Source organism: Protopterus annectens, chromosome 1.part0, assembly GCF_019279795.1.
Source record: "Protopterus annectens isolate FY-2018-M chromosome 1.part0, PAN1.0, whole genome shotgun sequence".
Taxonomy (NCBI): Eukaryota; Metazoa; Chordata; order Ceratodontiformes; family Protopteridae; genus Protopterus; species Protopterus annectens.
Window position 1 is genome coordinate 492,376,444 of NC_056725.1, and position 27,377 is coordinate 492,403,820.

The window sequence follows — 27,377 nt, forward strand, 5'->3', positions numbered from 1 at the left end:
CCAAAATCAGGGATAAACTTTAATTATTGCTTAGAAATTTGCCAGAAAAACAGGTTTCATATCTGCAAACATTTTGTGAAGACTGTTGTCCTAATTCGTTTCTAATACATATAACAAGAAGGCTTGGGGTTTCGTTCAGATGTTTCAATATATACAAACATATCAGGATGGATAGCAGCAATTCATACCTCTCAACTTCTTAAAGCAAGAAATCTGTATAAAGCCTAAAATAATGGGGGGACAAACACCCAAAAATAGGGACAGATTTTAAATATTGTTCTTATAAACTTAGAAAGCTGCTAGAATAACAGTATTTGTGTTAGCATGCATTTTTCTGTAGGATATGAAGTCTGAAACTCACATATATGTCATTATTTGGTCATTATTTAGTGACTTCAATCCAACACGAATTTCCAGAAAACCACAGATTTTATGAGGAAAAGACCAAATATTTGAGGCAAAAATCTGGACATTCTGTGAAAAATCTGTATAGTTAAGAGGTATTAGCTGCAGCATCATTAAATATGAACGAACTAGTTAACAAACAGAGCTTGCATACACACATGCTTACATCTCAACAGCTAACTACAAAATGTCAGTCAGGCTCACACGTGCTTAGTGTATATACACTTGTGCAAGCCCTTGGATAACTTCTTAAAGTACACACACACACACATTGATTGACAAATATGAAGTGTGTAACTGAAATGTCTATCTGTATGTAGTGACTGCTATAATTCTCAATCTTCCTTTCCCAAAAATGGGGAATATAACCTCTCACAGTAGAGAACAAATGGGTGAAATGTGGAACACTTATTAACAATGTCAATTAGGAAGCTCATAACATGATTATTAACTGTTCTTCAAACTTAAAAATAGTTATGTTGTTGCATTATTATGATTCAATATTCTTCAGCATAGTTTACCATGGGAAGTTGTTAAAAAATGTTTCTTAACAAAGAGTGTGTCAAATTCTTTCAGTATGGAGAAATGCAGAATGTAGAATTTTTAAGACTTAGAATGAGGAATATTCCTCTCAATGAGTTACATTTGTAAGGTATTGTGCCTGTAATCCTGAAAGATTTGCAAGATAACTATAGAGTTTACAAGGATCAGATTAACCTACAAGGTGAAATTTGAGATAGTTGAGAAGTATGTCTCTTTTCCCCAGCCCTGATGTCAGTGTGGGATAAACTTAAAGTAAAACAAAAAGATGTATATTCTGCTGTTAACAGTATCCAGTGCTACCACTCTGCACACAATCCTGTCTAGTGGTAATGCTAGTGCTACTATCAGAATTTAAAGTGAAGTAGTCATAACTGAAAACATAACAAACAAAAAAAAATTCCCTGAAGTTTTGCTTATCTGCAGCAGCCGCATGGGATTCACTAGTCATGTGACTAGAGATCGCTGGGAAAACAAAATTTATTGTGGAAACGGACATCATTATGTTTGGTCTTAGGCTCATCCAGTTATAATCTTTTACTAGTACTCTTCCATGTCCACTGCCCACCTTCTGCACTTTTCAGTTCTTGGGCTGCTATGTCCGTCAGCATTTTTATTTCTTGTCTTTTGTTTTGACCTTTACTTTTGGGTTTCTGATATTGTCTTCTTTATTAAAGTCTTGACTGTATTTTTACATTCTCTGTTACTGTATCACTGCCTGAGCTACATTTATTGCCATGTAAAATATTTTTTTATGTTTTTTTTTTTCTCTTTGCCTCAGTTGTTTCCCCATTTTTTGACCCGTCTTTTTTGTCTGCTATGGTTTGTTTTTATTGCCTCCTGTTTCTACAGATTATTGTAAATTTTTTCACTTTGCATACTTATTTGGTGCTAAACATTGGCCTTTGAGGATGCTGTATTCCAAAGTACAAAGACTGTGCTCTGTGTCTCATTCTGCTAGTTGTGATGTTTGTACTCTATTTTTTTGTAGGTGCCATCTCCCACTTAACTTGCTTTATTACTTGCATTCTGTTTTGTTTCTCCCTTATTAGTTTCTTGTTTCTTGTCTTCTCTGCCTTTCTTGCTTGGGTTTCTGATTTAACAAGCAATCTTTCAACATCTAATAGTTTATTTAATGTAATTTCAATCTGTGTTATGCTTTTCTTCTTTACCTTTACACTACATGGCTAGATTATGTGTTTTGTTTTCACCATTCATGTCATTATCTTCACAATTTCTAGCTATTGCTCTAAGGCTGCTGTAATGCATATGCATGGATTCATATATTGTTTGCATTTCTGAATTTATATGTTAATATTCTGCATATTTCTTGGGTTCAGATAGACAGATAAGCACGTCTGTCACATCCCAGACCTTGCCATCTTCAAGTATATAATTTTAATTGTTCTGCCATATGTACTTTTTGATCCTCTTCAGATGATTAAAATTGCAAAACTCCAAAAGTCATATGGCCAAGGATCATATGATCCAAGTTTTGAAACTTCAAACATAAAATAAAAATAAAAACAAAAAAAAATATTTTGTTACGTTTTTGCAGGTGGGCAACCCAATACCACCTCCAAGATCTCACTACAGGGAGGAAAACCATAAATTTTCCATTCCATGCTGTATGGCAGTCTCCATTCAGACCATTCAGAGTTTTAAAACTTCGATCATATGGTCCTCGGCCATATGATTTTTGAAGTTTTGGAACTTCGATCATCTGAAGGGGACCATCCTAGCATATATGGATATATTGTGCATTAGCATAGTTACCACTGGTGCCTGGTAACTACAGAGTGATGTGGGGAGGGGGCTGCAGGACGCAGCTAACAGATCAGAATATTAGGAACACAGTGAGGCAGTATTACGGGAGGTGAATGACTATTTACCTGTGACGAATAACACCTGGGGCTCAGACAGTTTCACTTACAGACTACTTCATTACCCATTTATTCTATCCACTTTGTTGACTATATATACAGCAGATGTCTAATTCCAATAAAAAAGTAGTAATAGTCAAAGTAATGTATATTACACAGTGCTCATAGCAGCATATGGGGGGAGTCAGAAGATGCTCAAACTTGAGATAGAACAGAAAGCAGTGAAACAGGTTAACTGCTTCAAGTATCTTGGAGGTATGGTTGAGGGGAAGGGAAGACGGAATGAGTAGGTCAAAACCAGAATCTGAGGCATTGTAGCCAAATGGCACAAAATATCAGGGGTTCAGTGTGACAGCTGAATATCAAAGAAGTTGAAAAATAAGGTGTGCAAAACAGAGGTGCAGCCAGGAACTTCCGGTGTCGCAATGGCTTACAGTTTAGATTTCCTACTCTTCCACCTGTCAATCCAATAACAATAGTAATACCAGTTTGTAGCACTAAATGTAGATTCCCCCAGTACTGGCAACAATAAATAAGGAATGTCTACACAAACAGGAGGAAAATGAAGACAAATCTCACTTGGGTACCAGAGAAACATTTCTCCTGCTGGGGTATCTCCTCACCACGTGGTGCCCAAAGTTGCAACTTCATTGAAGGAAGGAAAAGAGAAGTTACAAAGAAATGATAATGAAACTCTGGGCAAGATGTCCGCGCAGTCATAGTTACACTGAGGGGGGAATTGTTGGACTGTGTTAAAGCCAAAGATAAAAGCCTGGAAGGTATGGAAGATGAACTGACCAGACATGAGGAATTCATTTCAGAAATGCAACAATCTCAGAAAGAGCATGCAGGAAGATTAATGGAAATAGATGCAATTCATGAAGCGGTCACTGGGAAACTGATTAAATTAGAAGACAGGACTAGGAAGGAAAACCTGAGATTTCTGAAGAACCCCAAGAACAAAGAACAGAGAGAATGTGTATCGTTTATGAAACAGCAGGTAACTAGTTTGGCTAAGCTGCTAGAAACTGGTTTTACTGGTCAGAGTGCATAGAATTTTTACATCAGCAAGAGGTTCAGCAAAGAGCTCATAATCCATTTTAGTAAAGTGTCATTCAACTAAAATAGGCTTTTTTGTCAAAGCTGTGGGTTAATGAGAGAATTCTGCAAATAGATTGTCATGTATTCTATGTGGACAATGAATTCTCACCTACCACAAGTGCAAGGAGGAATAGATATGCAGAACAGCAAGTTTGAGATTCAAACTAATGCACCTAGTGAGTCTGAATTTTTTTCCTTCAAGTGTAAAAATGTTTATGGACCCGATCCAAGTTCTGGACAAGCTGACTAGTTTTATAAAACAGAGGGATCAAGAAGTCTCAGAAGGAAAGAAAGTGGAGATGGTTATCCTGTGAATAGGACCAAGGAAATGAGAGATTCCCTTTGAAACCATTTCCTGTATTTAGAAAGAAATTGGAAGAAAATTGGAGAGAGATGTGGAGAACTACTAGCAGAGTAATGGACACATCAAAGGAGAAGAACATGGTACTCCAACACCTGGTAAAAATACAGGAAGAGCAGTGACTATAAATGTGAACTGTGACATGCCATAATATAAAACTGATTGAGCCAGTAATGTATAATTGGTAGTTAAAATTGTTTGTTTTGACATGTTTTTTGTGTGTGTAAATGGGGAGCATAATACTGCACAGTTGATCAAGGTAGGTGTATAATATGTACTGTTAATAACCTGAGCTATCCCTGATGTTGTTTAAGTGTAGTGATTTTCCCAGCTCTAGCTAAAGTCTTTATATACAAAGCAGGTGAGCAGCCACAGCTTCAGTTCATTCTCAGGGTTAGAAGTGATGAGTAATGTGGCTTTGAACAAGCCTGCTTGGGGAAAACATAACTATTAGTGCACTAATCCAACCAACTCAGTGTACCAAAATGAAATTGCTCTGAAACTACCATCTTTGTGTTGATGATGAAAAATGTTCAACAAAATTAAACTAAGTGGTATAAAACATTTGAATGGGGGGTGTAAGCATAAACAGGAAGCCCTAAACCAAAAATCCAATAAGAGAAGCGGAGAAACGGTGGATGTAGTTCCTTCTGGCCACAGTTTATTCCAATAAACAGGAAGCTTCAATGCGAAAGTCCAGAAGACTTTGTATGAAGTGTATAACCAAAACAAATATGAAAATGAGCCTGGAATGTACATCATCCTAAAATGTATAGTGTTCCAACCAGCTGCATCACATTGTTTGAGAATACTAATATTCGAGGGAAATGAAACTGTCATGTCTGACAGTAAGTGTAATAAGTAAATTAAAACTAAAAATAAGATGGGGATCTTGGAAGGAGTAGGTCAAAGAAAAATGAGAGTTTGAGTGAGAGAGTACTGCCAAAACAAATAGTAGTCTCTGAAAAAGTAAAACAGAAAAAGCAACGACACAAATCCCCACACCTTCATCATTACATACTCAGAAGACTTCTACTGTAGTATCATAGCTAACTCTTTATCCGAGACAGCGCTGAGCTGCCATTACATTATTGTATACCATATTTAATACAACGTAAGACAGTAAGATATAAATCAAGAGGGATCTTTATAATGACATTAGTTCCTAAAACAAGTAAATGTATTTAAAGTATATGAAGCATTATAGTATGTGAAACAATACATTTTAAGTATGAAAATGATAATAATTTAAGACAATTTAAGTTGTGAAGTCATTCAAAGAATGTTCATATTCAAACTGTTTAAAGAAAAATTACCTACATGTAGAGCATGAAAGTTAGTTGTTTCAAAAGGACTGAAGTAGCCACTTTGGTTTCATGGATATGGCTAGATGTATATGTATACTTAAATATACACACACACTTGTGTGCGTATCTCTCTCTCTCTCTCTCTCTATATATATATATATATATATATATATATATATATATATATAAAATATGTGTGCGTGTGTGTGTGTATTTTTTTAATAATGGATGCTTCTCCGTTATTGTTACTAAGTTTGAAGATGATGTTTGGTACAACTGAAGATAAGTATTCAAATATTTCAGTTATTTTGTGACAGAGGTCTTCATTATTTTAGTATTACTGTTTAAAATGGATTCTGTTTTTTGCTTTTTCTTCTGTATGTCAGTCCATGTGTTTTTCTCTGAGGATCTTTTCAGAGTGGGAGATGTCCAGTCCATATCTGCAGTCGTGGGTATAAGGTTGTCGTTCTTTACAGATACAGAAGCTTCTTCTAGATTGTTGAAGGGGTTTGGTCCATTTGGCAGATGTATATTTATTTTTGCAGGGAAAACTATCTGAGATTTAAATCCATTCTGTTTTTTAGAGTTTTCAAGAGAGGTCAACAGCTTTTCCTCAGTTCTATAGTTTTAGTTGAGTAGTCATTATCAAATCTGATTATGTTTTGCTTATATTTCGAAGGTGCTTTTCTACATGCACTTTTAAATATTAGATCTTTATCTATATACCAGAAATGTTTAATTACTGTAGATGTTCTTTGTGTTTCACTGTTGCAGTCATCACACTTGAGTTATCCTGCCAGGTGTAGCCCTTAGTCGGCCTGAATACCAAAGACTTAGTATTTCTGCATCGGTTGCTGTCACTTCAAGACTGACATCAGGTCGCCAGAGGCATAAAAACAGGCAGCCGACGCCATTACATCAGTCTTTCTTGCTGAGGGGCCCAAAGCAGAAGCAGTTCGCACAAGTGCCGGTTGAGTTATCCTGCCAGGGGTACCCTCAGTCGGCCCGAATACCAGAGGCTTAGTATTTCTGCATCGGTCGCTGTCACTTCAAGACTGATGTCGGCTCGCCAGAGGCATAAAAATAGGCAGTCGACGCCATTACATCAGTCTTTCTTGCTGAGGATCCCGAAGCATAAGCAGTTCGCACAAGTGCCGGGAGGCTGCTACCTGAGTTTTCATTTCTGAAATTGAATCATCCTGAAGTCTTCTAAAGCTAAGTTCCCCATTGGGGATCATTTTTTCTTGCTCTAACCAATGTCAGAAAAAGTTAACAATTGTCTAGCCTGTGGAAAGCAAATACCACACTGAGATTTCCATTCTTACTGCGTCACTTGTTTAGGCCCAGACCACAATGTACTTCGTTATTGGTTTTGTGCTTTGTTCAACGCCCAAACTATTCGTCGGGCCCTTATTGTAGCTAAATACTTCTCAGTCTCTGTATTCCAAAATAGCTTCAGTAAACCATCTGACTACCGATCTTCTGAAAAAAATGTAATGATAAAGACAGAGACAGACTGCACAGGTACAAAACTGCCGACGATGCTTCCGTTAAGCTAGTCGCCAGTATTCAGTGAGGTGCTTTCGCAGCCCCTGATACCCACTTCAATGAATTTGCAGGCTGCAACAGAGACCCATTCGGAGTCCGGTATGCCGCGAGATTCTTCTTTGACTATGGAACCTGTGGATGTGTCTGCCTTGGATGGATCCGGAGCCACTGTGCAGGCACCGGCTTCTGAGGAAGTTTTTTGCACTACCGATATTCGACAAAACCGACGACTTCTTTCGCGTCTTCAGTTCTTTCTAAAACTACTAAGTTTCTAAGGCCAAGAGTACGAGCTACGCCTAAAAAAACGATGACCCATACACAAACGCCTGCTTCCTTGCCACAATCTCAGATGCTTAAAATGGCAGAAGACCTGATCATGCTGATTAGGGGAAGCCAGCCTTCCCCTGCTAAAAGAAAGAGACTTGTCCCCAGCAGCTTTATCTGACCAAGAGTCCGAAGATTCTGAGGTTTCTGAATATGAAGACATGCCCTTGTCTGCCTGTGAGGATTCAGATGCAGAGGAATCCATTCCTTCTGCCTCCCCTCCAGAGGACTTTTCTTTTGGTGAAACTCTACATACTTTGAGAGAGCATTTCCATTGGGAATGCCAGGATTATCCTCAGTCCAAAAAGAGACTCGGGGAATTTTTAGATTTACCACAGCACAGACCCTTAGCTATCCCTCCTGTACTGGATGTTGTCTTTATGGAATCCAGTCTAACTCCTGATACTTTACCCCCTGCTCCAAGGAACCTGACCGGTACTACAGAGTCCCTGACTCTCACAAATTTCTCTTCAAAAATCCTAATGCTGACCCAGAGGTCATCTCACAAGGACCTAAAGGAATAAAAGCAACTACAGCTATGAATCACACCCCCTCAGGCAGGGATTCCTGTGCTTTAGACAGATGGGGTAAAAAAGAATACACCTCTGCAACTCTCGCCATTAGAGCATTGAATCGTCAGTTCCATGTGCAGAAATACCAGCAACATACTATGGAACTTATTAAGCAAAAATTATCTACCTTTCCTGACTATGCAGAAAGTAAAGAATTACAGGAACTTATGCATTCTGCAAGCCAAGTCAGCAAGCATACCCTGCAATGTGGGTTTGATGCCCTAGAAGCATCTTCCAGGGCAGCAGTCACAGGTTCTGTACTTAGAAGGCATGCCTGGCTTAAGGAGCAGACCTTGCCAGACCATGTCAAATCAAAATTATTGGACGCTCCTCTGAACAAGGACAATCTGTTTGGCAACAAAGCAGAAGAGGTTTTAAAAAAGATGGAAGAAAAGGCTAAGTCTATGCAGGCAGTCAAAGATTTTTTGCAAGTGCAGCCTTCAAGATTCAGTAGGCATTGCCCCTCAAAACATTGGTCCTTTCCAGCCCCCTCAAGGCCATCTCAACCTAGACCCAGAGGAAACAGACCCCCAGATTACAGTCTCAGGGTATGCAGAGATCTAAGCAGTGGAGTACCTCCACTTCTAAAGCAAGGGGTGCTAATCCAGCCCCTTATGGAAAGAATTCACAATGACTTCTCAACACCACTCCTCACCTCTGCAAAATTGCTCATGCCCCTAGGAGGAAAACTTGCCCACCATGCAAAAAAACTGGACCCCCATCACCAACAATCGATGGGTCCTCAACATAGTATCCCAGGTGTACAAATTTTATTTCCACATGCTGCCAACCCCAAAAGGATTCCCAGACCTTCCTCCAAACCAGTGGGCAGAGGCACAAAACCAAACTCAGTCCCTGCTCTCCATAAGGGCAATTCAGCCTGTTCCTGCAGAACAGATAGGCCAAGGTTTTTATTCCAGACTTTTCCTGGTACCCAGAAAAGAGGGCACCTGGCACCCACTCTTAGATCTATCCATTCTAAACACCTTCCTGGTGGTACAAAAATTCAAAATGCTCACGCTACAGTGGCTTCTCCCTATGCTGTCGAAAGAAGCCTGGTTAGCCACCCTAGACCGAAAGGAGGCCTAGCTGCACATCCCAGTCAGGGACTCCTGCAGGAAATATCTAAGTTTCAGGTAAGGATCTATGCATTATCAGTTCTCTGCACTTCCCTTTGGCTTATCCACTGCTCCCAGAGTTTTCACAAAATGCCTGGCTCCAGCCATTGCCTACTGCAGACAGAGAAATATTCAAATTTGCCCCTACTTGGATGATTGCCTGATTCAGGCAGACAGTCAGGAAAAGATGCTGCAGCACCTGATATTTGTAAAGGACCTTCTAACTTCCCCAGGGTACACTATCAACGAAAAGAAATCCAAACTAGTCCCCAGTCAAAAAATTGTATTCCTGGGAGCAAGCTTGGACACAGCAACCCAGATGGCATTCCTTACACCAGAAAAAACAAGCCTATCCGACAGACTACTTCACTCAAATGCCACCAGAACCCAGCTATCCGCAAGGAAAATCCTGCAGGCTCTAGGGTTCATGGCCTCCTGCATTCTACTAATTCCATATGACAGACTGCATATGAGGAAACTTCAATGGTACTTAAAAAGTCTTTGGTACCACCATTCTCAGGACCTGGAAACTATCATACGTATAATACCTTGTCTAAGGAAAGAGTTCCTTTGGTGGGCAGTAGCATGCAACCACAACAAGGGCCTTCCCTTTACACAACCCCACGCCACCCAGACCCTAACCACAGATGCATCAGACTATGCCTGGGGTGCACATCTGGATGGCAGGTGTATTCAGGGCCACTTGAGCCCAAACCAAATTCATCTGCACATCAACCAAAAAGAGATGCTAGCTGTTCAGCTTGCTCTGACAGCTTTCAGATCCTTACTCTCACTGGGGCCCCTACTAGTCAAAACGGACAACACCGCAGTGATGTGGTCCATCAATAAGAAGGGGGGAACCCACTCTGCAGGCTAGCCATGACCCTGTGGAACATGGCCTCAGCCATGCATATTCACCTGCAAGCTCAATTCCTGCCAGGCAACCAAAACACTCTGGCATACAACTTAAGCAGAAATCTCCTAGACCCACATGAGTGGCAATTAAACCACAACACCTTCAGCCTTGTGACCCAGAAATTGGGTACCCCAAAGGTGGATCTATTTGCCTCCCCCCTACAACCACCAGCTCAGCAAGTTCTGCAGCAGGGAAACTCACAGTGTGGCCTGGAAAGTGGATGGCCTGTCCTTCCAGTGGACAAACTTCTCAATCTATGCATTTCCCTCTCTGCCTCTTCTTACAAGAGTATTACTCAAGATAAGGGAGGAAAGACTAAGGGGAATCCTGATTGCCCCAGACTGGCCACGCCAACACTGGTACCCACTATTGTGCAGTCTGCCACCAGTGCCCCCATGGCACCTACCCCAGATCCCAACTCTCCTGGCTCAGCAGGAGGGACAGTTCTTGCATCCGCAGTTGCAGACCCTGAACCTTGCAGCTTGGCTTATTCCTTGAATTCTCCTCCAATGGCCAGCCTAAGCAAGTAGGTACTGGATGTTATACATGAAGCCAGATGACCCAGTACAAGGAAATCCTATGCTGACAAGTGGAAGAGGTGTTGTTCCTGGATTCACATTAAAGGAGCGGATACAGCAGAGCCCTCCTTACCTCTCATCCTGGATTACCTAGCAGACCTACTCCACAGAGGCCTGTCCTTCTCTTCCATTAAGAGCCATGCCTCTGCCATCTCTGCACATTACAGGACTGAGCCACCTGTCTTCTGTCACCCTGTCATCAAGCAGTTCCTGGATGGGGCTAACAACTTAAGGCCACCAAAAAGAGCCCCCACCCTTGCTTGAGACCTTAACTTTGTGTTGGAAAAGCTCACACTACCCCCCTTTGAGCCTGCAGCATCAGCAGAGTTAAAATTCCTCTCTTGGAAAACAGCCTTGCTTCTGGCCATCACTAGAAGAGTGTCTGAGCTACAAGCACTTAGACCTGTGGAACCCTTCATTATTTTTCATGCTGACAGGGTCTCCCTCAGAACTAACCCAACTTTCATGCCTAAAGTGGTTTCCAGTGTGGCTCTCAACCAATCTGTCCATTTGCCTACCTTTTTCCCTAATCCTCAAAATAAGGGGGAAAGAATCCTGCACTCTTCAGATGTGCACAGACAGCTCAGATTCTACATTGATATGACTAAGCCATTTAGGAAATAAGACCAGTTAGTAGTCGGCTTTGCACCAGGGGCAGAGAGCAAAGCCATATCAAAACAAACCATCTCCAAATGGATAGCACACTGTATCCATTTCTGTTACAAACACCATGGGAAACCACCCCCTTGGGGGTCGGAACGCATTCCACTAGGGCAACTTCAACCTCTACAGCTTTTCCCAGAGGAGTCCCTACCAGGGATATTCTGGAAGTTGTTATTTGGAGTTCTGTTCATACCTTCACCAAGCATTAGCACCTGCCTATCTTTTCCAAATCCAGGGCGGGTTTTGCAACAGCAGTTCTGCAAGGCTTACTAGCCAGCCCCAACTCTTCTTGACTGCCTCCACCCATTCTTCAGCTTTGGGAATCAACCCTCATGTGATGACTGCAACAGTGAAACACGAAGAACATAGTACTGTTGTGTACACTTACCATAAATGTAGATGTTCGAGTGTATTCACTGTTGCAGTCCTGATTTCCCACCCTCCAGCCCACTTGTCTGTCTCTCTCTTCCTCACTCCTTACAGGGCTATTGGTATTTACTTTTTACTGGTGATATTTTTCCCTCATAACTTAGCTCCCTATTTGGGGGCTCCTGACATTTGGGGCAAGAAAAACTCATCTAATGGCATCGGATGCCTGTTTTTATACCTTTGACGACCTGACGTCAGTCTTGAAGCAACAGCAACCGACGCAGAAATATAAAGCCTCAGGTATTCAGACCAACTGAGGGCTACCCCTGGCAGGATAACCCAAGTGTGATGACGTCAACAGTAAATACACTCGAACATCTACATTTATGGTAAGTGTACACAACTGTACTATCTTGGAGGTGAAGATGAAGAGGTAGGCATAGGCTTACCTATAGCTGTGTGTGCTCTTTTGATGCCATAGGAGAGCCCTTCCTGAAGAGTTAATATTGCTGGGATCCAGGTATTCAGAAAAGATATTAAGCCATCACCTTCTGCTTTTTCTGGTAATCCAAAATCTCTTATGTTGCATCTCTTTTCTAAATTATCTATTTTGTGTAATAATGAAGTGCTCCATCTCGGAGGATAATCTTTGAGATGTTCTTCGTCTCCCATTGCTGCAGTCCTGACATATGGGTATTCCGCTGTCCACCATCGGCCCGAATACCAAAGGGCTAGAACCGGCGTCGGTCATCGGCGCCCGAGACTGACGTCAGTACGTGCCAGTACAAATGCGCATGACCGACGCCATAACCTCAGTCTTTCTTGCCGCGTGGTCCTAAGCAGAAGCAGCATTTGCAAGTGCTGTTTGGCATTCTGGAATTGTCGGTTTTCGAGTTTCAGACCGGAGACCAAGTTGGGCTAAGTACCCCGTTGGGGACACTTTTGTCTTTTTCTTGCCTCAGTATTGACGGATGTCAGAAAAAGTTAATAACTGTATTTCTTGTGGGAAACAGATTCCTCATAGGGATTACCATTCACTCTGCATTCCTTGTTTAGGGCCTGAGCACGACGTTGTTGGGTGTCGCTTTTGTGCTACTTTTAACAAGCGTACTATTAAACATCGGTTGGACTGTGCTAGGCTGGTGTTTGGTAAGCGTTGTAATTATAACATGCCGTCGGATTCTCCGACGACTGGTTCTTCTAAGAAACGCAAAGAAAAGTCTTTGCGGTCCAAACAGGATGAGGCGTCCACTCCGGACGCCGGTTCTGTAGTACCACTGGCTACTTCTGCGGCTCCTTCTGAAGGTTTACCTGAGTCTCAAGGGGAGCCTTTGTTACTGCAGGAAGTGGCTTCTCCTGTGTTAGGCCAGGCTGAGGGTGCTTCTCTACTGTCAGTGGTTCCCTCCCCTCATAGGGTAGTTAGGCCTCCTCCTTCTCAGAGCAGAGCCCATTCTAAGTCTAAGTCTGCCCCTGCTGGTGCTAGTCCCCAGGGTCCAGCTCCTAGGAAGCACATGTTTAAGATGGCTGAAGATTTGATTACTTTAATTAGGGGTTCTATGCCCCCCCCCCTGCGAAGAGGCCCAGGGTAGAGACAGAGTTGGAGGGTTTGGTTCAGTCTTCCAATGAGTCAGATTCCTCTGTAGAAGAACTTCAGGATTTCCCTCCTTATTCTGATTCGAGGGCTGAGGACTCTACTCCCTCTGCCGCCCCTCCAGAAGATTTTTCTTTCTCTGAGACTTTGCATTCCATGAGGGAACATTTCAAATGGGAGGGCCAGGATTATTCTGATTCTCGTAAAAGACTAAGAGAATTCTTGTTTTTGCCTCAGCATAGGCCCTTGGCTATTCCCCCTGTGCTGGATGTTGTTCAGGATGTGTTTTCTGAGGCTGCCCTTAACCCAGATTCTCTGCCTCCTGCCCCGGTTAAACCAGATAGATACTACAGGGTTCCGGAAGCTCACAAGTACTTGTATAAGAGTCCTAGGGCTGATCCAGAAACTATTACTCAAGGCCCCAAAGGGGTTAGGGCTTCTGTGGTTAAAAATCCAGTTCCTCTGGACAAGGATGCTAGGGCCCTGGATAGGTGAGGTAAAAAACTGTATACCTCTTCCACTTTGGCTATGAGAGCTTTAAATTGTCAGTTTCATATGCTCCGGTATCAAAATTATTTGCTGGGCCAATTGAAATGTAAAGTAGATGCTTTAGCTGAAGGTATTGAATGTAAGGAGCTTCAGGATTTAGTGCATGCTTCAGACCAAGTTGGTAAGCTTTCTTTGCAGTGTGGTTTTGATGCTTTACAGGCTTCTTCCAGGGTGGCTGCTACTAGTTCAGTTATTCGTAGGCATGCTTGGCTTAAAGATCAGACCTTGTCAGAGCATGTTAAGGCTCGAATTATGGATGCTCCTCTACAATCTGATGTTCTTTTTGGCCCTCCAGTAGAATCAGTTTTGAAAAAAATGGAGGAAAAAGCTAAGTCTATGCAGACAGTTAAGGATTTTTTACAGGTTCAGCCCCCTAAGTTCAGTAGGAATTGGCCTGCTAAGGGTTGGTCTTTCCCCTCTTCAGATTATCAATCTAGGGGCAGGTCGAGGCGAGGTAGAGGTAGGGCTTCCTCTCAGGGCCCTGTTACTTCTAGGTCTTTGAGTTCTTCTACCCCTTCTGCTGGGGAGGGCAGGGGTCAGTCCTTTCGGAAACAGACCCCATGACCCGTGTCTTCAGCTGCCGGACTCTGCCTTGCTGGCAGCCCCTCTAGGAGGAAAACTGAGATTTTTCAAAAGGAATTGGCATTTGGTTACCCAAGACAAATGGGTATTGGACATAATAAATCGAGGCTACAAATTTTATTTTCACACATTCCCTCCTTTCAAAGGTATGCCGGATGTGCCTCGTCAGCAAAGACTGGAAGCACAGACTCAAATTTCTTCTCTGCTTCAGTTGGAAGCAATACAGGAAGTACCTTCTGCAGAAAGAGGCACAGGGTTTTATTCCCGTCTTTTCTTAGTGCCAAAGAAAGGAAATACTTGGAGACCAATTCTGGACTTGTCCATTCTAAATACCTTTCTGGAAATTCCAAAATTCAAGATGTTAACACTGCAACAGCTGTTACCTATGCTGGGCAAAGATCACTGGATGGTGACTCTGGATCTCAAAGAGGCCTATCTTCACATTCCTATCAGGCCCAGTTGCAGAAAATTCCTGAGGTTTCGGAATGGGAATTTGCATTATCAGTTCTCTGCATTGCCCTTTGGCTTGTCTACTGCGCCCAGGGTATTCACAAAAGTCCTGGCTCCAGTGATAGCTTTTCTCAGGCTAACAGGAATTCAAATTTATCCTTATCTGGACGACTGTTTGATTCTGGCTCAAGGCAAGCACAAACTTCTTCAACATCTGCAGTATGTAATGACAGTTTTAAGATGCCTAGGGTATTCTGTGAACGAAATAAAGTCCAGTCTAGTACCCTCACAAGAGATGTGTTTTCTGGGTGTGAAACTGAATACAGCTGCTCAGATGGCATTTCTTACCCCGGACAAACAAAGGAATCTTCACCTATACTTCCAACAGCTATCAGTAATGTCCAGGCTGACTGCAAGGACAGTCCTTCAAGCCTTGGGGTTCATGGCATCTTGCATTCTAGTACTTCCCAATGCCAAACTGCATATGAGGAAGCTACAATGGTATCTCAAGAGCGTTTGGACTCAACACTGCCACGATTTGGACACTGTCATTCGGATTCTACCTTGCATTCAGAGAGAATTTCTGTGGTGGGCTCAGGAATGTCACCTAAACAAGGGGCTCTCTGTGACCCAACCAGAGGCAAGTCAGATATTAACGACAGACGCCTCGAGTCAGCCTGGGGAGCTCATTTCAGAGGAAAATGGATTCAAGACCTTTGGCCCCAGAGCTACTTCACTTGCATATCAACATGAAAGAGATGCTGGCAGTTCAATTTGCTTTGGAAGGATTCAAAAGCCTACTTCAACCAGGACTGGTGTTGATTCGAACAGACAACACGACTGTCATGTGGTACATCAACAAGCAAGGGGGAACTCATTCTTACCCTCTTTGCAGACAAGCAATGCTGTTGTGGGAAACTGCTTTGAATCTGCACATCACTCTTCGAGCACAGTTTCTGCCAGGAGCACAGAATTCTTTAGCAGATGTTCTGAGCAGACAGATTGTGGATCCTCACGAATGGAAATTGGACCCTCAGGTATTTCTTCAGTTGACAATGGCTTGGGGAACTCCGGACATAGATCTGTTTGCTTCTCCTCTGAATTTCCAACTGCCACTGTTTTGCACAAGGCTATTTCATCCAAAGCCTGGAAAATAGATGCACTATCCTTCAGTTGGAGCAACCTTCACGTGTATGCTTTTCCTCCTTTGCCTCTTCTTCCAAAGGTGCTGTTGAAAGTCAGGAGGGACAAACCTTGCATGATCCTTATAGCACCGGATTGGCCTCATCAGCATTGGTACCCTCTGTTGAGGAGCTTAATTCATGTACCACCTTGGCCATTGCCACAGATTCCTCACTTATTGTCTCAGGAAAACAATCATTTTCTCAATGTCAGGGTGCAATCCCTACACCTGACAGCCTGGCGCATTCTGTTTTAGAGAAGGAGGACCTTCAGCTCCCTCAACAAGTTTTGGATGTTATTTTGGAAGCCAGGCATCCTAGTACTCGAAAAGTTTATGCTGGTAAATGGAAGAGATTTTTTCTTTGGAGTTCAGCTAAAGGCTTTGATGTCGAATTGCCTAATTTGAGTTGTACATTGCAATATTTGACTGTTTTATTGGACAAGGGTTTGTCCTTCTCTTCTGTAAAAGTGCATGCTGCAGCTATTTCTGCTCACTATGATTGTGACCCTCCTTTATTTTCACATCCATTGGTTAAACAGTTTCTTAGAGGGGCAAAGAATATCAGACCCCACGGAGGGCTCCTACTCCTACCTGGGATCTTAATTTTGTTTTGGAAAAGCTGACTCTGCCTCCTTTTGAACCTGCAGCTACAGCTGAATTGCAGTTGTTGTCTTGGAAGACTGCTTTTTTGTTGGCTGTTACTTCTGCTAGAAGGGTATCTGAATTACAGGCCCTCATGGCAGTGGAACCTTTTCTGATTTTTCACAATGACAGAGTTTCCTTACGTACTAATCCTACTTTTCTGCCTAAAGTGATTTCTAATGTGGCATTGAACCAATCTATACATTTGCCTACTTTTTATGCTAACCCCCAAAATGAAGGGGAAAAAGTTTTGCATTCTTTGGATGTACATAGGCAGTTGAGGTATTATTTGAGCAGAACCAAAGAGTTCAGAAGATCTCAACAATTATTTGTTTCTTTTGCTTTGACTTCACGAGGGAAAGCTGTCTCGAAGCAAACTATTTCCAAGTGGATTAGCCATTGTATTGCTTTTTGTTACTCTCATCATGGTGAGGATGTTCCAGCTGGGATCAGGCCTCATTCTACTAGGGCTACGGCCACTTCTGCTGCTTTTTTGAGAGGGGTAGCTACTAAAGACATTCTAGAAGCAGCTACTTGGAGTTCTGTACATACCTTTACAAAGCATTATCATTTACCTCTTTATTCTAGGTCTAGGGCTGGGTTTGCCACTGCAATCTTACAGGGCATGTCAGCAGCTCCTAATGCTATTTAGTTGACCAGCCTCCCTTTTTTCCGTTGCTCTGGGATTCTACCCATATGTCAGGACTGCAGCAATGGGAGGCGAAGAACATAGTACAGTTTTGTACCTACCATAAATGTAGATGTTCGAGGATCTCCATTGCTGCAGTCCAATTTTCCCTCCCTCCTTCCCCCTTTTTCTTTTTAGGTTGGGGTTTGGGTGGTGTTTTTTGCATTCTGACGTCTGAGGCAAGAAAGACTGAGGTTATGGCGTCGGTCATGCGCATTTGTACTGGCACGTACTGACGTCAGTCTCGGGCGCCGATGACCGACGCCGGTTCTAGCCCTTTGGTATTCGGGCCGATGGTGGACAGCGGAATACCCATATGTCAGGACTGCAGCAATGGAGATCCTCGAACATCTACATTTATGGTAGGTACAAAACTGTACTTTTCTTCTTCTTTTTTAAGTCTTTCTTCTATTTAGAACATTCTCCATATCAGCTGTTTTATTCTGTTGTTGTTGTAACATTGTCAGTTTGTTTAAAGCAATTCTGTCTCAGATGATCTAGGTTCTGAATGACATCTATTTTCTTAACTCCTGAAAAGTGGATGTCACCAACTGCATATCTTTCTTCAAAGAAGTGTCACTGTGAGAATGATTAGAATTGCTTATTTTTCTTCAGTCATTGAGTTTCTAATTCTAACAGGAAACATTTTGTGAAACGTCATGATATTCAAGGGTGAATAAGCCCAGACAGTTAAGTAGATTGTGAAGAAATTTGCAAAGAAAATTATTTTTTTTTCTGTTGATAAAGATAGTTCTGCAGAGCTCCAAAAAGTTATTGTTTTCACTTGGCTATCAAGTCTCTGTCCTCTTGAGGAATTCTTAAGGGACAAAAAGTTTGGGATTAACTAGTTTAGGAAGTGACAATTAAATGCAGATGAGAGTCGTAAAGTGGAGCTATAGATTATAAACAGCATTGCAAATATTCAAATAACTACGTGGTGAATTTAAGAGAGGTGTGGGAAAGTACATCTCAGAGACAAGATCTTGGAAGAGGGATGAGTGTAGTAGTTACAGATGGATTAATAAGCACTGGAGGTTAAACACAGAGTACTTAAAGATAAACAGGGAGGGCTGTACCATTGCAGTAGGGAACTGGAAATTGAAAAGCTGTGTTCGTTCAGCTTAATGACTCACTCTTTCTTGGATAAATTGTATTTTCACCATAGCGTAAACAGTATCTAAAATGTATTTAATCCTAAAGAAAAAACAGTATTCTGAATACAGCTGGATTTACCAACTTGAATCTCACAGCTGCCTCTGACTATCCCCTGATTGCTAGGAAAAACTTTTCTTTTCTGCTTGGTGTAAAGTGAATAATCATTTTCCACAAACTGTCATGTACTCAGTTAAATACTTTTCCTTTCTGACTAAGTTTTGTCAGGAATCTCTCTCTCTGCTGGTATGATTGCATATTTATTAATTTAAGTCTAGGCTGCCAGATTTGCAGCACACATTCAATGTGCCCTTTCAGTGTGTCCTACTATGGAACACCAGTCTTGTTGCTTATTTGTACTTTCATAAAGTTAAAGAAATGTGTTCCCTCTGGTTTCTGATGTAGCAAAAAATCAGAAATTTACAAACGGAACATACTGGCTATTAACTAAAGCCTCCTGATACTCTGCAGATTGTCTAACACAGATGCGAAGTATTGTAGAGTTGACACCAAATAAGATTAGTAATAGAGGAGTACTTCTGATCAATTTGGCTGTCATCAATAGTTTTGAGGAGATAATCAGAAGTTGTACACACTAAAGGCTAATAATAGGTGTTCCACAAACATAGTTGTGTATACTTAGTGACTGTGCTGCATCTGCTGAGGTTAATAGCAAGACAGTGGTGAAAAACTTTGCACAAGTACAGCTATGAAAGTTAATTATGGGATTTTTTTTGTGCTTTTTATTTGTCCTTGTGATCTACTTCAGTCATTCTCTCAGGGTTAAATAGGTGGCCTACTTATTGCTTTGCAGTTTCATTTACAGTGTATCTGGATTCATCGTCCAGTATCGGTGCAGGGGGGATAAGGCATTGTGCAAGGATCTCACTGTGGGTTTGAATTTGTAATCCATGCACCCATTCCACAGACACTAGTTCTACCATCTGTAATTTGCCCTGTAGGTTGCTTCTTTCAGGATGTCACATTAAAATGAGGGAGTAGAAATTGTATTTTGGTTCTTTTTCCTTTTTTTTTTCCTGTCAGGAATGCTTGGCTTGGGTTTAAGGTGCCCTCAGTGCATACACGTTCAAATGTGCTTTTTTTCCAGAACAGCATGGGATATATCTATGAAAAACTAATGGGCTGCCAGGCCAGCTAGATAGAATTTTGTAAATAATTCTATGTCATTGTAAATGTTAATATGATCCACAGGCTTGTTTGACAAATGTAAGAACAGTGTTATGTGCTGAACTTCAAAATGCAACCACAGTGCACCCTGCTGGAAGAAAGCTGATAAGTAAAGAATTTTACAACTGTGTGTGATCTCAAGCTTGGAGACAGGATGTCTGCAGCTGGAAATTCTATTCTATTGTTCTAAGACAGTGATAATTACTAGGTTTCACATGTAAAGTGTCTTTTATTGCTTTGGCTTCCTTGCAGGTGCAGCTGGATAACAAAGAAATGTTAAAGTTTAAGTTTTGTGAGCCTGGGAACTTAAGAAGAGGTGACAAGAATGATGTAATTTGAAATGACTCAGCAGTAATGTGTATTAGCAATTTAAGACAGTCTCAGAGAGAAAGATGGCATTTTATATTTTCCTCTGAAGCTGACAACAACTCACCAGCACTTGCTTTGCTCTGCAAATAGGATCTTAGATCATAGTATTTTTCCTAGAGATAGATAGAAATAGCAAGATTAGTCTAGCTGTTTTCTATATCTGTTAGACTGTCCTACAATGTTGTTTTAAAGTATTTCCTGTGATTTCTGAACTCTCTAATGTCATTGTGTTGCGTTACCAAGTATTGTCTTGTGTTTTTATTATTTATTAAATATATTTAAACCTTTTAACTGTGGCTGTTTTATGTAGAGATATTTAAGTTTTGAGAGTACTTGCATGTATTTGGTGATACTGTATAAGTCACTCCTAAATAGCCTTCAAGTCTCAGTCACACATACCAATTGGATAACAGTAACATTGCACAGTAGAATTGGACACCCTTTGGTAAGGACCTGTAAAGTAGCTGATAAGGGTAGTTGGTAGTAGGTGATACTACTGTATAGTCTGGGTAGAAGGGGGCATAGCTGGAGAACCTGTGCCAGCCTTCCCGAGTAGTGTGTGTGTGTGTTTGTAAATAACTCAAATCTCAAAGTGTGTGATTGTCAGCTACTTGCCCAGGGACACGAAACACTGGTTGGACAGAGAGGGTGCTGGAGGTTTTGGCTTGACCAGTCGGCTGAGATCTGAACCCAATAGCTGTGCCAGTGGGGAGTATTATTGGGGATCTGGAGAGGAAGGGAGAAACCAGCCCCAGATTGACTGTGATCACTGTGTGTTCTTAAGGGAAATTGTGCTTTATTGTGGTGATAGTGGTGAGGATTGAGGCTCCTTGATTACTAGGACAGTGCATGTGCATCACAATATCTTTTATCAGCTTTGTATTTACATGTACCTCTACCCCTGAGAGAGAGAAAAAGAGGGAGAGAGTAGGGATGACATTGCGTTTTTATGTCCCTTTACAGCCATGTAGTTTATGAGGGCATTTTCTGTTGCTCATGCCATAAGCATTAAGAAATTCAAACACTTGACTACTGTCCCACCCCTTCCCCAGAAATGTTTGTGTTCTGCTTACACACTAGCAATGTAGTGTCCTTAAAGCTATTGTAAATAGCAGTCATCTTGCAGACACATTCAAACTTATGCTTTTGGGTGCAGGGAGGCCTTGACATACCAGCTTTCAGGGACTTTTGAGACATGAGATGAACTGTGTCACACGTCAAACATTATATGTAATTATTGGTCACATCAACAGGAAGAAAGGTGATACCGAAATTGTTTATTGGGCTTGTCACTTGGATAATGACTGATTGCATGTAGTATTTTCCTGGGGTAGGGGTTGACAATGTCTGCTAGACTGTCAGAGTAGGGGGAGATGGCAATGGGCCATCTTGCAACAGGAAATTTGGTTTTATCACATTTGACAGTAGTGAACAGTTGGAGTAGTGCTCTATTGAAAACTTTTGTGTGTTTTGATCAGGTGAGTAGCAACAGCTTTTTAGAACTGTGTAAATACATATGCTTATACAAGTCTGTGTGTATTCACATCTGAAGACCTGAAGTGGTTTCATTGTGAGCCAGCAGTTTAAAAGCAGTCTGTAAATTTTGACGAGTGCTTCAGAAGTTTCAGAAGGAGCTCTTAAGTGCAGTATGTGAGTCATGCGGTGCAGAGGTTATCTGCTTTTGTTGTACTAGGTTGTGCTGCTCTGTATGCAATCATCAGGACTTTTGCGATATTAGTTTAACTGAACCCTGTGACCCTATCCACATAACAAAGGGGTACCATGATGTCCTAGTCAGGACTGTAGTGCTAGTGACATGACATAGGTGAATGAATTCTTGCATACTGTGTAGTAGGAGATCAGCTATATGGCATTATGTATAAGAAAAGCTGCATGTTAAAAGATTACCAATGAGTTGTAGTTGTCAGCATTTGTACTGTTGTTGATCATTTTTACTCTACTTGTGAGCATATATTCAAAACTATTATATTTAGAGTGGGAAAATCTAGTTGATGGCCTTCTGAAGTTTAGGCCTAACTCCAACTTTTTGTTATTGTCTGTCAGTATGTGAATTGAGTTATCCTCTGGATATGGTGGACTAGACTCCTACATTTAGAAAAAAAAAAATCCCACTTAAAATGCTGACTGTCTCTGAAGCCTATAGACAATTAATTAAGACTATACCTGAACTGATTTGATTGCTTCTTAAATGGCCGTATATATCACGGAGTGCTAGAAATGGCCACAGTAAGGTCACTCCCCGAGGGATGTTCTGGTTTAGTGTAGTCAGAAGGAAGCTATCGAAGTATTAGCAAATACATAATCAGCATTGTTGTCTGACTTTGTTTTTTGAACTGTTTTTCATACTGAACAGGTAAACTAGCCTAAGTAATTTTCTTAGTACTAAAGTCACTTTTTGCTCAAATTTTAAATTTTGGAACCCTGGGCTCCTTGTAAGCATCAAGCCCATTCTCCCCAGATTTTCCATTTTCACTGTCTTCTAACATCCTTAGGCTACCAGGTGGGGAAGATGAGCTGAGGAGTTATGGCTGTCACCTTGCAAGTTCAGACAATTTGTTTATTGGACATTCCTAACTTCCTGTGTCCCTTTTGACTGGAAACATGGTGTTAATTCCTACAGTGCATAATGCAGTATGCGAGTGGTTGTTTCTGCACATTTGTATTTCTTGCTATAGTGTTTACACACTCCTTGGCAAGTTTGCCAACTCCCCCCTTTTTGAGGGCTACTCACTGCCACCCCTCCCCAGCCAGCTTCTCCAACTTCTCCTACTGCTAGTCAAACTTTAGCTGCTGGAGCGCAGTCAATTTGTGAAAACAATGTGCACTACAGAGCCACCTCCATGTGATTACATTTAGCCCACCAAGGTGTTTTACTTACCTGAATTTGTTTTTAAGATTTATTTTCTGTTGTTTTTATACAGTGTTGCCTCTGCTCTTCACTCCGAAACTCATGATCGTTATGAGAGGTTAACTTCCATCTCAAGCTCCGTGGATTACGATCAGCGAGATCATGTAAGTAGTGCATCACACATTCCTTCTCACCACTGTGTGAATCACTCACATTCACATTTAAAGCAGGGCTGTACATTGTCAACTGAATGTTTAATCAGAGTTTATTTTCCTAAGTAGAATTTGTATTTAACTAGGACTGTCTTAGGAGATGAGGTAGTTTTTCTGTCAGATCATATCAACACTACCCACCACACACTTGTACACATTCTCTTTGAAATAGTTTGAAGTCTTTTTATTCTATTCTAGTAATGAGAACTTTTGCAGAAGTGTTAGTCTTTGAATGTAAAGTGTGAACGGCAATAAAAAGAGCATCAAACTCAGATTAGGGAAGTAATGCCCAGATTATGCTAGGTAGGTTTTACACAGAACTTTGTACTATTAAAACTCAGAGTGCTTGTTTCTTTCATTTTTGCAGACACTTCCTTTATGGCCTAGTAGACAGAAACCTCACCTAAAAATGTTAGCATACTACTTAAACAACTTGTTCGTTGAGCTACCACATATTTACTTCAGGAACAGGAGGAATGCAGAGTGACTTCTTGTCCTCTTTCTCACCTTTAATAATCAGTAATGATCTACATACAGTGCAGACTTTGTTTTTCAATGCAGCTTAAACACTAGAAGACTAGGGGTTAATTGTCTCAGGGTTAGGTATAATGCATTTTAAGTTGTTGACATTAAACAGAATTATTATACAGAATAGACCATCATTATTGTTCCTGAAATTACTACATTCTGATAATTTAAAATTAATTCTGAAATTTGGTGCTGCATATTTTAATAAGAAGTTGTGAGGTGTGCAAGGAATGAAAGATTGTGATAATATGCATATCTTGTGAAGTTGTCCACTGTGATACAAAGGTCGTTCAAGTATTACTGCCTTCTCATTACATAAATTATGACACTTAGCTTGGCATTTAGTGGGTAGAAAGTACAGGAACTAATCCTGGTTTGGATTTTTTTTTGTCATAGAGTGCACATATTTAGACAGAGTGCATGCACGCAGACATATGGACACACACACACACATAAAACTCCAAGTAGTTTGAGGGATTGGCAGTTCGCGTACAGCATGCCATTGAGATGTGACAGAAACTAGAGCATTAAGCAAAAAAAAGAAGTGTAGTCACAGAGAGAGCAGTCCAATTCCATATCCAAGGACCTAAACTGGACTACCAAGATCTGAGACAGCAACACTATCCATTGCACCAGAATTGCTATTTGCCATTTTTAAATCTACCTGCAGGCAGTCTACCTTTTCATGAGTGTTTTGTATTGAAGGTATCTGAACTCCTGTTGATATGCAGGTAGGCCACATCCCTGGTGAACCTCCCTGGCTATCTGCTTAAGCATATTCGTAATACTTCATAGTGATGCTATTCTTGTTGTGACCTTGTACTGATTGGAGGGTGATAGCATGTGCCTGCTGTGATTTTTTAGCTCAAGAATTAAATACATTTGGTGTGCGTTATTTGTATATAAGCTATAAGCTGTGGATATTTAGCACATATTTGTAACAGTGCACATAAATTAATGGACACATTGGGGTGGGAAATAAAATACTAATGAAAACAAAGGCTGTCTGTAATTAGTAAGCTATGTAAGGGTGCATCCTATTGTTTTAACATTAGAGTGGAGTTTACCAGCACATAAATGAGAAAGGTTCTAAGAGGCAGATGGCCTGAAATGAATTTATGGTGAGTGGTATAGCAAGGGAAGTTTGTGTTTAAAATAGCAGCATGTTTCACGTTTACATGTGAGCTTAATGTATAGTCTTTGCCTTTAAACTATAATTTTTTTGTTTTTTATTTTCACATTGTGACTTTGTTACTGTGAATCAGGAAATAGAACAGAGACGTACATAATGAATGGTGGAAACTAGTGACAGCTGCTTTTATTACAGGCAGAAACTGCAGATGGTGCTGAAATGTTTTGTGCTTGACTGTTGTGTGCTTCGATGATCTGTAGTGCCATGCTGTTTTCTCTGAATAACAATATTTCTGCAAGTGACTGCATTTAGCCAAGAATAACAATTCCCAACTTGAACTGCCTGATTATGGCTTTCCTTTTTTTCTTCTCAACAGGGTTTCTGCTCGTGGCTGACAGCCATTTTCCGAATAAAGTGAGTATATAACACAGTAGTTGTTTTAGAAGTATTTTTCCCTGGTGTCAGTCCAAACCTTTTTACTCCATTTCACAAGGATTTACTTTGTTTCCTTTCCTGCACAAGTAACAGGTACAGCTATTCCTCATTACTGGAGCTAATTTGCAGTGCAGTTTGCTCACTGCTGCTAACCCTACATAATTATGTTTGTACACATATTATTAAGTAATTGGGATAAGAATGTTTGATTAGTGAAAGGAAGAAATTCTACTATTGACTTTTATTAACAAAGTTTTAATATGACTGCGCACCAAATATCAGAACACCTAATGACACTGGATAAATGTCAGCATTGTCTAGGACCCGAACAAGACAAAACAAAGACAGAGAACACAACATTGTCAGTTATAGTACTGTCAGTTATATTACTATGTTTTATTACGTTTATGGTATAGCAGTGTACCAAGACACTGTACCCAATGTATGCATAAGTGACACACACCTAAATAACTTTACACCTATTTCACCTTTAATGTTTCCATGTATTTCAAGGATAGGGATCCTATTATCTTCTGGCAGATCATTTTATTGAATGCTGATAATTCTAATGTCTTGGTGTTAATGATTTTTATCTAAACAGAACCTTGCATAGGAAACATTTTTTTTCAGGTTTACAACCATGTGTAGAAAGAGACACCGTTGTGGATAAACACCGTGCATCTCCATGTATGAATAGCTGCCCCTTTGCAAGCTTATTCTTAGGACATGTCTGAAGCATACAAAATAAAGTAGTCATGGGGTAAATGTCACTAGCATTTATTTATGTTTATCGATTTACTGTTTGGTAATCAGGTAAGTGGGCTAGTCTGTTGATTAGAGCCATATTGTACTACCTACATACTACTTTTATATACTTTATCTACTCATAGGCTATGTATATGCTGTTAGAATGACTAAAATTGTCTGTAATGATATAACTCTATAGAATTGTCCAGATGTGTAGTATACCTTGTAACCTAGCTTATGTTCTGTCAAGTTATTTTTGTATAGTATTCCTCATGTCACTTGTATTGTTTTTGGACTATAATGTATTTGTATTGCACTGTATGTGGGTGGAGCTTTTCTCCCCAGTCCTCTGCTGAAAATGGGTTCTGTAGACCTAGTTGGACCACCCCAGTAAACAAATGTCAGATAAATAATAAATAAAATTACCTGAGCTAAGTGAGCAAAAAGTAGAGAATTAGTGAAAATACAAAGATAAAAGTACAAATATAGATGTATATCAAACACTACTCAAACATAAATGTAGTTAAATATAAAATGGAGTCTCACGATGCTATGGAATAGCTTCTTAAATATTGCCTAGTATCCTAGTGTCTAGCGTGAGCTCTTGGTAAGATGCCTTAACTGTTGTTGTGGTAGCAGTTACAAGAAGAGTCTGCCTACAGGTGTTCTGTGTTTTTTGAGTACATACTTAAAGCCTTTAATGGTTTCTTGGGTTTTGATATTAGTAGACAGGTGATTTTAAGTAGCAGGTTCCTGTCTAAAGAAGGCTGTTTTACCAAAAGCAGTTCTAAATGAAAAGCATATAAAGAAGAAATTATTGTCTTGTGTGCTTCTTAGTTCATAAAGTTTATCTTGTAATGGTAGTTTAACTGTTCGGGGGGGGGGTGGCAGTAACTGTGTTTTAAAACCTTATAAATTAGTAGAAATGTATCTCTATGAGGCAGTAATAGCCTGTTTGAATTATTGAGCAAATTGCAATGTGTATTAAATGGCCTGCTAAAAGAATGAATCTACAGATTTTACTCTCAGTAGTTTGTATTCTATGAGTATTGTTTGCCGAATGCAAAATGAGAAAAGGTAAACCCTATTCCAACTTGAGCATTAAATATTTTTGGCACTTGCTATGCAAGTAGTAGATGACAGGAAATGACTGATTTTGTAACAGAGTTTTAGTTAAGCGGTAACTTTTATTAGTCATGATGTCAAGTCTGAGTAATAAAAGAGAGAGACGAGTCAAGAACATTACCTAGGCATCTCTGTTCAATAACATTACATTTTATGTTCACATTTCAGGTCTATTAACAGAATAAGAAGTTTTCTCCGCATTCTCCACTAGAGAGAAATACTGCTGTCTGTACCGTCTGTTCTGAATTTT

At 40.6% G+C, this 27,377-nt stretch overlaps 1 protein-coding gene across 2 annotated transcripts in view; it reads left to right on the forward strand.

The window, feature by feature from the left end:
- Window positions 1-27,377, forward strand: part of TMEM63B (transmembrane protein 63B) — a 2,399,602-nt gene that overhangs the window by 709,821 nt on the left and 1,662,404 nt on the right. For both annotated transcript variants that reach the window (XM_044060665.1, XM_044060674.1), the window contains 2 exons: window positions 23,022-23,112; window positions 25,197-25,234. In XM_044060665.1, the coding sequence (XP_043916600.1) occupies window positions 23,022-23,112; window positions 25,197-25,234 (129 nt within the window). The remainder of the gene's footprint in view (window positions 1-23,021; window positions 23,113-25,196; window positions 25,235-27,377) is intronic.